The 13,706-nt window shown below is 42.8% G+C and overlaps 1 protein-coding gene and 1 long non-coding RNA gene across 2 annotated transcripts; both read right to left on the bottom strand.

Annotated features, from left to right (window-relative positions):
* Window positions 1-7,229: 7,229 nt before the first annotated feature.
* On the bottom strand, window positions 7,230-8,603 carry LOC132855342 (uncharacterized). The gene is made up of 3 exons (XR_009649313.1): window positions 8,502-8,603; window positions 8,162-8,347; window positions 7,230-7,346 (listed from the first exon to the last, which is right to left on the bottom strand). It is a non-coding gene; the product is annotated as an uncharacterized LOC132855342 (long non-coding RNA).
* Window positions 8,604-8,607: 4 nt separating this feature from the next.
* LOC132854414 (uncharacterized) lies at window positions 8,608-9,815 on the bottom strand (the record flags this gene model as incomplete). Its single annotated transcript, XM_060882791.1, has 5 exons — window positions 9,651-9,815; window positions 9,331-9,464; window positions 9,104-9,197; window positions 8,884-8,983; window positions 8,608-8,735 (listed from the first exon to the last, which is right to left on the bottom strand). Coding segments are annotated over exons 1-5 (621 nt in total), but the record flags the coding sequence as incomplete, so codon positions are not given.
* Window positions 9,816-13,706: the final 3,891 nt, after the last annotated feature.

Here is a 13,706-nt window from a genome sequence, read left to right as displayed (position 1 = left end):
GAAGGCGTTCTCTCCCCACACGGCGGTGGCCCAATCCAATGCCTTACCAGTAAGCAGAGAACAGACGAAGGCTATACGGCTGTCCTCCGTAGTATACAGGGTCGGCTGCTGCGCCACGAACAGTGAGCACTGCATCAGGAAGCCCCGACAGCCTCCTGGTTCGCCGTTAAACTTTTCCGGAAAAGCGAGACGGGGTCCGGTGGCAGCAGGAGCGGGATACGGCGCGGCCTGGGGAACCAGTGCTGGAGCTGGTGGATTCGGTGAAGCGGCGGCTCCTTGTAGCCCTTGTAATGCCGTGGCGAGCTCCTGTGTGAGCTGAGTAAGGCGCGTAAGCTGTTGGTGGTGACCGGCGAGCTGCTGGGCCTGACTGGTGACCTGAGTGGTCAGCTGGGCGACAGCTGCTGGATCCTCGGTTGGCGAGGTCTCCTGTAATAAGGAGGAGGCATACGGCTGTGGATCCATTTGCAGCAAAAAGAGTTTAATATATAAACACAGGCAAGGTCAGACAAGCAGAGATCAGAATCGGCAAACCACTAAGTAGGACAGAAGGCAGAATCGGAATCGGGGACAGGCAAAGGTCGGGGCAGGCGGCAAACAGTCAGAAAGTCAGAGAGGGAAACAGAAGAGACAACCGAAGGGCAGAACACAGGAAACGCTCAGAATAACTGTACAATGACAAGTCGAGACCTCGCAAAGGTAAGAAGTTCAGGCGTGGTTTTATGTGAATGGGAGATGAGGAACAGCTGGTGCGGTAATCAGGAGGAAGGGTGGCTGATGGGAAGTGTAGTCCGGAAGCGCGCTAGTACTCCGGGGACGCGTCTCTATGGCGACGCTCGCACGGTGGTTCGTTGCGCATGACAACAGTATATGCATTGCAGAATCTGTTGTACCATATTTCATTTGAACATCAAATGGTTTGAAATAGCACAGTTCGTTAACGTTCACTACCTTTAAAAGTAGGTCTGGATGCAGTCTGACTGTAAATGCATGGTAATGGTCATCAAAACAGAGTGTTTCCATCAGTGTTCCACATAACAGTACATTTTCATCCTTCACAGCAATAGTCTTGATCTTACAAAACACTGGCATCTCACATGCTACTTCAGTACAGATAATAAAGTCAGGGCGATACTCTGTACCATGATGTTTGATCCACTTTACAGAATAGACAAGTTCTGATAATTCCACTCCTAGTTTGGAAGCCATGTCAATGCACCTTTAAGTCCACTGAGTTCCACCATTTTCCCTGGACCAAGAGTCAATCTGTACTGGCTAAAATACTCCCAGTGCATTGCCATACAACTCTGGTGCTTTTTAGCTAGCGTTTTGGTGATGTTTTTGAAGCTTTTTAATTGTGTTTTAAAGAATTTGTGTTTAGCTTCATAACGCATACACCACATGTGCAGAATTGGTCCAATTTTTCTTATACACTGTGGGTAATGTATCATTATGTGATGCTTTGGCAACAGATTTTTTTCTGGAAACAATTTTTTGAATAGCTGGTGGTGTTCAATTATTAAATGTTTAAGATAAATGGTCATGCCTTCAGTTAGGGTTGGTGAAAATATAATGTTAACAATCTGCAGAAGTAAAAGCAAAAGATACCAGTGTTTATCATCTCTCTGCACGAAATCACCAATTGTACCCCTAACACAACTTCCAGATACTGGATTTTTAACCCCCACAATCTCAAGCACTTTTAGATCATTTACTAGAGGCTCGATTATAGAATTAAAACCATACCATCTAATATCCTGTGCATGAAAGAGGGCACATAAATGAATATTATCCAATGCACCCAATTTGTGTATACGTTTTTTTGAACCCAAAGGATTAGCGGTCTCAAAATCGTCATAAAATAACTGAATTTGTAAGGTATCTTTTTCTGTGTAAAATAAAGGATTACTTTTAAAATGTGCCGCATCACTCAAATCAACATAAACGCCTTCCTTTGGAACATGCCTGGGTTTAAACAAATCAATAAGATGCGGATTTTGTAAAATTGACTTTAGTGTTTCTAAAATGGGAATATAAGCAAATTTATCTGTTACAACAACCTGATCAAATGTTGCAGTGGTTTTATTTCTCCTGCTATCAAATCTTGTGCTGAACACTATTTGAGTTGGTTCAACAGTTAGCCATTGTGCGCCTTCCAACCAATGCCGCCACTCTTCAGACGCTGCTTTCATCGCTAGGAGTTCACGATCTCCCACGTCGTAGTTCCGTTCTGCAGGGGACAGTTTGCGGGAGAAATAGGCACATGGAAACATTTTATCGGCGGGTCCCTGTCGCTGGGAAAGGATGGCGCCGATTCCCGTGTTGGAGGCGTCCACCTCGACGATGAATGGCCGGTTCGGGTCAGGGTGGTGGAGGATCGGGGCTGTGGTGAAGCTCTCTTTTAGTCGGCTGAACGCCTCGTGTGCCTCCGGCGACCAGGTGAGCTGAGTAGAGGCTTGTCGTGTCATCGAGGTGAGGGGTGCAGCGATGGTACTGAAGCCACGGATAAAGCGGCGGTAGAAATTGGCGAACCCTAGGAAGCGTTGTAGCTCTTTGATGGTCCGCGGTTTGGGCCACCGTAACACCGCTTGCACTTTCGTGTCATCCATGGCGACTCCGTCTGCTGAAATGATGTACCCCAGGAAGGACGTCGCGGTTTGATGAAATTCGCACTTCTCCGCCTTGGCGTATAAATGATGCTGGATGAGACGCTGCAACACCGCCCTCACGTGTTGGATGTGTTCCTCTTTGCTCTCTGAGTAGACGAGAATGTCGTCGATGTAGACGATCACCCAGCGGTCGAGCATGTCCCGGAACACCTCGTTAATAAATGACTGAAAGACCGCTGGGCTGTTCGATAAGCCGAACGGCATGACCGAATATTCGTAGTGACCGGATTGGGTCGAGAAGGCGGTTTTCCACTCATCTCCTTGTCTGATGCGGATGAGGTTATATGCGCAGCGGAGGTCGAACTTCGTTACTCCTGGCAGTAGGTCGATGGCGCAGTCACAGGCGCGATGTGGAGGTAGCTCCGTGGCCTTGACTTTACTAAATGCCTCTGCGAGGTCTAGATATTCGTCCGGGAGATCGGGGATGTCGGAGGAGATCGGCGTGGTGTCTGTGGTGTTAATTTGGCACGGCTCCGCCGGGTTCCGGCGGTGCGTGGCACATGCTCTGCCCCATCTGGTGATGCGCAGCTCGGACCAGGAAATGGTTGGGTCGTGAAGTTGGAGCCATGGTAGGCCAAGGATGATGGCGTGCCGCGGGGAGTGGATGATGTGGAAGAAGAGGCGCTCCTGATGCTGGTCCCCCACCTGCATGCTGAGATGCCTGGTGAGGTGTGTGATGCGCCCCTCTCCCAGCGGTCGTCCGTCTATCGCCTCCACTGCTAAAGGAAACACAGAAGGGATCACAGGAACGTTATGGGCGTGAACGAATTCCCAAGACATAAAATTACCGGCTGCACTGGAGTCGATAAGTGCACTGACTTCCACACTTTCCCCGTGAGTCTCGAGTCGTACACCGATTTTGGCGCAGCTCGGCGATCGCGGGGTGACAGAACGTCGACTCACCGGGTAATATCGTCCTCGCTGAGGTCGGGTTGGGCAGGTCGGCAGTCGGTGTCCCGGTTCTCCGCAGTAGAGGCAGAGACGGAGACAGAAGCGGCGATCTCGTTCCTCCGGCGTGAGGTGTGTATAATCGACCTGCATGGGTTCGGGGTATTCGACACGTGCAGGACGTATGACGGCGCGCGGGGGAGGCCGCGCCCGCCCGGAGCGCATCAGATTGTCCAGTTGGATGGAGAGATCCACGAACTCTGACAGGCTCCTTCCCTCATCCCGACAGGCCAGCTCAGCTTGGAGATCCGGATTTAGACCCTTGCGGTAAAGCAGTCGCAGGGGGCGTTCCCCCCAGCCTGCTTTGGCGGCGAGAGTGCGAAATGTTAGGGCATACTCCGCCGCGGTGCGATCGCCCTGAGACACGGCCAACAAGCGCTCCTCCGCGCTCTCTCCAGAGGCGGAGTGATCGAAGACAGTACGAAACCGGGTGAGGAAAGCCTCGAACGTGGGGAAGGCGTTCTCTCCCCACACGGCGGTGGCCCAATCCAATGCCTTACCAGTAAGCAGAGAACAGACGAAGGCTATACGGCTGTCCTCCGTAGTATACAGGGTCGGCTGCTGCGCCACGAACAGTGAGCACTGCATCAGGAAGCCCCGACAGCCTCCTGGTTCGCCGTTAAACTTTTCCGGAAAAGCGAGACGGGGTCCGGTGGCAGCAGGAGCGGGATACGGCGCGGCCTGGGGAACCAGTGCTGGAGCTGGTGGATTCGGTGAAGCGGCGGCTCCTTGTAGCCCTTGTAATGCCGTGGCGAGCTCCTGTGTGAGCTGAGTAAGGCGCGTAAGCTGTTGGTGGTGACCGGCGAGCTGCTGGGCCTGACTGGTGACCTGAGTGGTCAGCTGGGCGACAGCTGCTGGATCCTCGGTTGGCGAGGTCTCCTGTAATAAGGAGGAGGCATACGGCTGTGGATCCATTTGCAGCAAAAAGAGTTTAATATATAAACACAGGCAAGGTCAGACAAGCAGAGATCAGAATCGGCAAACCACTAAGTAGGACAGAAGGCAGAATCGGAATCGGGGACAGGCAAAGGTCGGGGCAGGCGGCAAACAGTCAGAAAGTCAGAGAGGGAAACAGAAGAGACAACCGAAGGGCAGAACACAGGAAACGCTCAGAATAACTGTACAATGACAAGTCGAGACCTCGCACAGGTAAGAAGTTCAGGCGTGGTTTTATGTGAATGGGAGATGAGGAACAGCTGGTGCGGTAATCAGGAGGAAGGGTGGCTGATGGGAAGTGTAGTCCGGAAGCGCGCTAGTACTCCGGGGACGCGTCTCTATGGCGACGCTCGCACGGTGGTTCGTTGCGCATGACAACAGTATATGCATTGCAGAATCTGTTGTACCATATTTCATTTGAACATCAAATGGTTTGAAATAGCACAGTTCGTTAACGTTCACTACCTTTAAAAGTAGGTCTGGATGCAGTCTGACTGTAAATGCATGGTAATGGTCATCAAAACAGAGTGTTTCCATCAGTGTTCCACATAACAGTACATTTTCATCCTTCACAGCAATAGTCTTGATCTTACAAAACACTGGCATCTCACATGCTACTTCAGTACAGATAATAAAGTCAGGGCGATACTCTGTACCATGATGTTTGATCCACTTTACAGAATAGACAAGTTCTGATAATTCCACTCCTAGTTTGGAAGCCATGTCAATGCACCTTTAAGTCCACTGAGTTCCACCATTTTCCCTGGACCAAGAGTCAATCTGTACTGGCTAAAATACTCCCAGTGCATTGCCATACAACTCTGGTGCTTTTTAGCTAGCGTTTTGGTGATGTTTTTGAAGCTTTTTAATTGTGTTTTAAAGAATTTGTGTTTAGCTTCATAACGCATACACCACATGTGCAGAATTGGTCCAATTTTTCTTATACACTGTGGGTAATGTATCATTATGTGATGCTTTGGCAACAGATTTTTTTCTGGAAACAATTTTTTGAATAGCTGGTGGTGTTCAATTATTAAATGTTTAAGATAAATGGTCATGCCTTCAGTTAGGGTTGGTGAAAATATAATGTTAACAATCTGCAGAAGTAAAAGCAAAAGATACCAGTGTTTATCATCTCTCTGCACGAAATCACCAATTGTACCCCTAACACAACTTCCAGATACTGGATTTTTAACCCCCACAATCTCAAGCACTTTTAGATCATTTACTAGAGGCTCGATTATAGAATTAAAACCATACCATCTAATATCCTGTGCATGAAAGAGGGCACATAAATGAATATTATCCAATGCACCCAATTTGTGTATACGTTTTTTTGAACCCAAAGGATTAGCGGTCTCAAAATCGTCATAAAATAACTGAATTTGTAAGGTATCTTTTTCTGTGTAAAATAAAGGATTACTTTTAAAATGTGCCGCATCACTCAAATCAACATAAACGCCTTCCTTTGGAACATGCCTGGGTTTAAACAAATCAATAAGATGCGGATTTTGTAAAATTGACTTTAGTGTTTCTAAAATGGGAATATAAGCAAATTTATCTGTTACAACAACCTGATCAAATGTTGCAGTGGTTTTATTTCTCCTGCTATCAAATCTTGTGCTGAACACTATTTGAGTTGGTTCAACAGTTAGCCATTTCTCTGAAAAATGTCTTTCTTTTGGCTTCCGAATTTAACAAAGTAAACTGATTTTTCAAATGTTCAATTGAACTTTCTATTTTCCTTTTAGTAGCAATGTAATTTGGAGACAGACAGAGCAAAGCTGCATCCTTGGCCTGACTCTGAATCTCAAAAACAACTTCCTCCATAGATGAAACAAAACCACTTATAGCAGACTGACTTAACCCAGCAACCTTTAGTTGTGCAACAGCAGACGCACACATATCCAAAGTGCTCTTATTTGACTTTAATAATACAGACGTTGTGGCCACCTCTCCAACACTGCCAATCTGATCAAATGATTGAGCACAAATTTGTCCTTCTGACTCAGCAGTCTCACGGTTGTCAGTGGTGTCAAAATTCTGGTCACTTTGCTCAGCATGTTTTGTATTCAAATGTTTTCTAAAACCTGAAAAAGTACCAAACACAGAACTTCACCCTGCCTCTACACATTTAAGGCAAAGATTCTTTCCAGGAACAAAACCATAAACTAACTTGAAGTGCCTAATAAGCAATTTTGAACCAAGTAACTCAGCCTGACAAACAAAACACTTCATGAGGGCAGAAAAACTTAAGGCACCTAGCTAAGCAGCCTTGCTCTAACCTCAGCAACACAAGGCCTCTCTTTCACTTTGCCAACATCTATGTTGTACACAGTGGTCTGAATGAAAGTGAACATGTTGTGTAGCATAATGTTGTAAGAGGTTCCAAAAACAAAGTGTGCCTTAAACAACTCATCAAAGGCACCAAGAGAAGAGGTTGACTTGCATGGAATGGCATGCTGATCAAGAATGATGAAGTACTGGTGAACGGAATTCTTCTGAGGCCCCACGGCCAGGAGATAGGGCTGAGCAATAGCTGTGATTTCTCGAAAATGCTCCTCAATGTTTGTTCCACTCAGAGAAACCAAGCAAATTAAAGAAAACCATCACCGATATGTTAAATGTAAAACAGAAAAAATCAAAACAACCAACCAAACAAACAAACCTTCTTGAAGACAACAAGGTGCTTCTCTGCTTGAGAGGCAGACACCTTTCCTGGTCTTTTCTGGCCTTGGGCAGAAGGTGGGATCAGATGCAACAGATGTATTATAGAAGAGAGGTCACTGTCCCAACCTGTATAAACACAAAGAACATAAAAAATGTATGGGGACTAAATCTTTCACCCTTAAATTAGAATTTCACTTCCAGAACAAAATTTTACTGATAATTTACTCACCCTCTTGTCATCCAAGATCTTCATGTCTTTCTTTCTTCAGTCGTAAAGAAAATGTTTAAGTAAAACATTTCAGGATTTCTGTCCATATAGTGGACTTCTATAGTGCCCTGAGTTAGAACTCGGTGCACCATGTGCTATATTTAACCTCAAATGCTCGTCTTGTCTAGCTCTGGATCAACTATGTGTATTCCAGTTCAAGACGGTCAGGGTTTGTCGAAAAACTCCCAACTCATTTTCTCCTTTAACTTCAAAATCATCAAAAGGAACATGCAAAGAAGATCAAAGAAGAAAATTAGATGGGAGTTTTGACATACCCTAACTGTCCTGAACTATAATACACGGAGAGTTAGACAAGACGAGCATTTGAGGTTTAATGTATAAAATTGTCAATTTTTTAAAAAATAACCGATCGTTTCACTAGATAAAGGACCCTTCTTCCTCAGCTGGGATCATTTAGAGCCCTTTGAATCTGCATTTTGGAAGTTCAAAGTCGCGGGCACCATAGAAGTCCACTATATGGACAGAAATTCTGAAATTCTCAAAAAACTATTTCGTTACAACTGAAGAAGAAAAACATGAACATCTTGGTTGACAAGGGGGGTGAGTACATTATCTGTAAATTTTTGTTCTGGAAGTGAACTTCTTTAGATAGTTTGTTCAATAATATTTCTAATTAATATTTAAAGTATAAAATTAATCTTAAACATCTTACCAAAATTAACAACCTCTTCTGAGTCACCAGTAGGAGATTCAGCTGCTAGCAGTAGTTCTTCCAAATCACTGGTGCTTGGAAGATTTTGCACTGCTGAATCACTTTTCTTTTGAATGCAGTGGTCCACTTCTCCAGTAGCTTGCCTGACACTCCTTCTCCAAACATCAGAACAAAGTCTTGCTCAATCTAACAAAAGGCAGAAAAGAATGACCCAATATATTATTTCTAAGCACCAGACAATCATCATTACCCATGTAGGCATTAAATAAAGTTACATTTAGACATCAGTACATTTTATTATATTGTTATATTGTTGAAAGTATGATTATAAACACTTTACCAAGCCTTTAATGTCTTTGAATCGTGGAAAGACTGTCAATATATCACTTGACTGCATGGGGTCAAGAACCATGTTGTGGCGAAAGTCGAATGTCAATTTCATTTTCTTCTTGATGGCTCATGAATGCAACTGCTTCCTTGCATTCATCCTCACTCAAGATGGTCTCTGGATTAAACTCTGACTGCCTTTTTACAGTTGGTCCACCAGACCCCGCTTCAGCAGACGTTCCTTGTCCTGATTAACAAACCATTTTAACACTGCTTTAAGAATGATAAATGAAGATAATCCTTAAAAAAGGCAACATTGCAACAGAACTCCTGAGAAAGATGGCAGAATGATATATAAAAAACGAAAAAGGTATGATTTTGGACACATTGTGTACCTTCAAATGATGCACGTCGTTCTTTAGCTAAGCCTCTTTGTATAGTTTTGATTCTCCATGCTAAGTACCCAGTACCGCTTTCACCATCATAATAATGTTCCTTATAAAGAGAAAAATACAGATAAAGTCTTTCAATTCAACAGCAAAATACACCACCTGTAGCATGGGTATGTGAGATCAGCAGCATTACACACAATTAGAACTCAAAGCTGACACTTACATAGCCATTTTTGGAAAAGGGGTCACTGAGGTAAGGGAACAAAGTCACAATTCCTCTGGCATATTTTTCTTTGACCTGCCTTGGTGGTGATGTTCTGCAGTAAAAAAAATAAAATAATTAAAAACATTTAAAATAAAAAAGACTGTGTCCTTTGCACAAGTTTAAACAACAAAACATTTTTAGAACTCAAGATCATATATACACCAGGTAATGATCATGAAGATTACCCATTCTTTTCCGTCATGTCAGCTGCCAAGATGACCATTTTCCGCCTTGTTTCGTCCCCCAAAGACTTAGTTCGGTTGTATTCGTTTATTATACGCTCCACACCAGGTTTCTGAACAAGGATGGTTTCCACCAACTTTTATAATAATATAATATAATATATTATTATTATAATAAAAAAAATATATAAATTAGTCTTAAAAACTGTAAGTCTCGTAAATCAACTTCAATCATAGAAATATCAAATTAATGTTAATTTTTTAAATTGATTGTGTTATGACTCCCTCCCCCAATGTAAAATTACTAAAAAATTGTTACCCACCTTTTTAGCTTCATCGTCTAGCCTCATTCGTTTCCTGGAGGAGCTTTGTTCAATAATGACTGTATCCTGTGTGTCACTGGAGTCAATGGATGAAGACAGGGACAGATTTGACTGTCCATGAGAGGCTTGTGGAGAGGCAGAATCTATGTCTGGTTGCAGATACATTTTTATGGGGAATTATTATTAATTAGTAGTTTTAAATAAATTTTTAATTAGTAATGTAATAAATACAAACCTGCACCATGTTTTATGGTAAGAACTCAAACTGAGGGCTCTATGACTACATCCTCAAAAACATCATCATCCACCTCAGTCCCTGATTCATCAAAAACCTTCACATTCTCGGGTACAGCTCGGACACCAAACTTTAAAAATGCTTAAAAGGGTCAGCTCGGTTATCTTGACAAATTTTTGGGCATCCCCAAGTTTCACCTTAACCAGCATGCTCTGCAAGAAGTGACTGAGTATTACACAGATTAAAAAAGTGTAAAAAGGTTTCATGCCCAAAATATAAATAAGCACAGAAATTATGTTGCAGAAGTTTGCATAGTCACCTCAGTACTTGTGATTAGGTCTAAGAATTGGTCATAAAAAGGTAGCAAAAAAGAAAAATTCTCAAATACTTGAGTAAATACTTACAGTGGTAGGTGTTTCACTTTTCATCTAAAACTAATGATGCCATACAGTTTCCAATCCAAGTTGCCTAGAATAGCGAATTTAAAACAGCGACAATAATAATAATACGTTAATTGTGCAATATATGTGCTGTGCCATGCAATATATGTAAAGCACATGTTCGTTATTTTCTAATATATACCGTTTAAACACGTCACTCCTTACAAGCAGGTTGAAGTTCAAACACCTACTTATACTAGCACTAATATATATATAAGCTCATGTCAGCTAAGTGTGTGTCTAACAGCAATAACATAAAACTAATACCGTAAACACTAAGAAAGATAAAATAATAAAAAATTTGCGGGTGTTTTTTTTCCTTCTTTGGGCAGCGTTGAACCATTGCTAAGCCCATAGTTAACTTGCCACAAAGTTACCTATTCGGAATTTCCGAAATTAAATACGTTTATTACGTTTAATACGTTTTAGTATGTTACTTAAAAGACCTTACCTGTGGGTTAGAGTTGAAAGAAAATGGCGACCAGAAAACTCCTGTCCTGTTCAGAATCTTTGCAGGGGTAGATTGAGGGGCAGAGCTTAACAGAGTAAAGTTAACAACGCAGAATTTAACTCTTATTATTTTCACCAACACTAGGGGACATCTTTCACTATTTGTTGTTGAGTTAACACTTTAAGAGAAAATATAGAATAACACTGCTTGATTAACACTGCTGATTTTACTGTGTAGGATGCAGCTCTCCATGTTGTTCACTTCAGTGCCTGTGTCCTTCGGACCCTGAGTGCAGCAACAGCGGAAGATGCAAGAACCTGTTCCGTCACCAGTCTTTAAGATCAATTCCCAGAACTGTTTTGCCCTCCTGAGCTTCACTCCATGTTTTCCCCTGCTGGATTAGAATGTAATAACAAGGCACAGACATGACAAGAATGACGAATCCTGTGGAGGAGAGCTCTAAAGGTTTTAAGCAATGTTAGCTCTGTGTCAGAAATTCACTTCTTCTTCTACTTTTTTGCTCTTCCCATTAGGGGTCGCCTCAGCAAATCATGTCCAAATGTAACACATCCATATATCTCCACTTTGGCCTTCCTCTTGACCTCTTACCTGGCAGCTCTAACTCCAACATTCTTCTACCAATATAACCACATCTCAATCTATCCTCTCTAAACTTTTCCCCAAAACAGCCAACCTGAGCTGTCCATCTGATGTGCTCATTTCTAATCCTGTCTATCCTGGAGAACCTTAACATCTTCATCTCTGCTACCTCCATCTCTGCCTCATGTCTTTTCCTCACTGCTACAATCTCTAACTCATACCGCATAGCTGGTGTCACTTCTGTTTTGTACACCTTTCCTTTGATCCTTGCTGACACACTTCTGCCACTCAACACCACTTCCCATCACACTGGAGGGTTGAATCCAAATGCTTAAACTCCTGCACCTTCTTGACCTCAGCCCCTGTTCTACTTCCCTCTCTCTCATTCATACACATGTATTCTGTATTACTACGACTGACTATCATTCCTCTTCTTGCCAATGCAGACCACCTTTCCAGGTGTTCCTCCACCTACTCCTAACTCTCACTACAGATCACAATGTCATCCACAGACATCATTGTCCATGGAGATTCCTGTCCTTTATCTGTCAACCTGTATAACACCATGGCAAAAATGAAGGGACTCAAAGCCAATCCTTGATGTAGCCCAACCTCCACCTTAAACTAATCTGTCTGATCTACAGCACATCTCTCTGCTGTCATACTCCTCTCATACATATCCTGAACTACTCTGACATAATTCTCTGCCACTCCGGACATCCTCATACAGTACAATAGCTCCTCTCTCACACCCCGTCATACGCTTTCTGTAAATCCACAAAGACACAGTGCAGCTCCTATTGACCATCTCTGTCCAGGGGCCTGTTTCAGAAAGGAGGTTAAATGAAAACTCTGAGTATGTTAACCCTGAAATGAGGGAAAATCTGGGTTTTCCATTTCAGAAAGGGAGATATGTTAAACCCAAAAAAGCAGGTTAAGTTAAGCCCGTTTCTGAAAGAGAGGTAACTTATACTCAGAGTCAGTTACCATAGTAACTTCTGTGAACCTAACCTGGTCGGAAGCAGATTTTCTTCGGTAAACCCAGAGTTTCTTTCGGTCTCCTCCCCTTTTTAAAGAGGAAGCAAAGGTTTAAACACCTTATTCATTGCACACATTTCAGTTACACAGAGAGCATCAAAGGGAATGAAATGTACTTTATGGACGATCCTGTTGATAAAGAGTCTGTATTAATTCGTAGGAAGTTACATTTACATCGGGAGAGGATTTTGAGGCCCAGAGTGGATTTTTTGTACCAGCTCCGATCGTCTTCCGTGCGATGAAGATCTCGGACCTCCACTGAGATGAGGCTGACTGTGAGAATCCTGAGACATCTACAGATCTACCAGCTCCAATTGGACTCTGTGATACTAAGAGGAGATCTGAACTCCATGTGATCTTTACACCAATACAGCATTTGTTTGACTGTATATTTGTAATCATACCCTTATGTGTCACCCATATGAGGATGGGCCCCCATTTGAGTCTGGTTCCTCTCAAGGTTTCTTCCTTACCAATTTAAGGGAGTTTTTCCTTGCCACTGCTGCCTGAGTCACCTCAGACTTGCTCATTGGGGATAAACACATATACATACATACATACATACATACATACATACATACATACATACATACATACTGTGAACTATATACTGTATATCTTGTATTTTTATTATATGAATTCTTTATACTTCTCCTTATGTTTACCTTCTGCTCTATGTTTATGTTCTGTAAAGCTGCTTTGAGACAATGTCCATTATAAAAAGCGCTATAAAAATAAACTTGAATTGAATTGAATTGAATTTTGTCATATCCATATGTATTTTTAGCGGTACCGTTTTTCTTTACAGTCAATAAGATACATTCATAATCTCGTCCATCCTTACATCAGAAAGGCAATATCTACTTCCTTTCTTAGTCTAACTTCCACTAATCTTTCTTATAGCTCCATTGTGTGGCTTACTTTATACCTCTGAATAAACCTCTTGCTACAACCCTGCACATCACCCTTGATCTCAAAGATCATAGAACACTTCTCATCCATTCCTCATGCATCTTCTCACTTTCTAAAATTCTGTTAAACAATCTAGATAGAAACTCCACTGCTGTCTCTCCTAGACTCTTCCACACCTCCACAGGTATGCCATATGGACCAACAGACTTTTCACTCTTGATTAACCTCAGAGCATTTCTCATGCCATCCTTTCCAATCTTTGCAATTTCCTGTTCTACAATATTCACCCATCTTTCCCTCTTATTTTTCTGATTCATCAGCTCCTCAAAATACTCCTTCCATCTTCTCTGCACACTCCTCACATGTTAGGACCTTTTCAT

This window comes from Tachysurus vachellii, chromosome 12 (assembly GCF_030014155.1).
Source record: "Tachysurus vachellii isolate PV-2020 chromosome 12, HZAU_Pvac_v1, whole genome shotgun sequence".
Lineage (NCBI taxonomy): Eukaryota > Metazoa > Chordata > Actinopteri > Siluriformes > Bagridae > Tachysurus > Tachysurus vachellii.
This window is presented reverse-complemented; position numbering and strand designations above follow the sequence as displayed.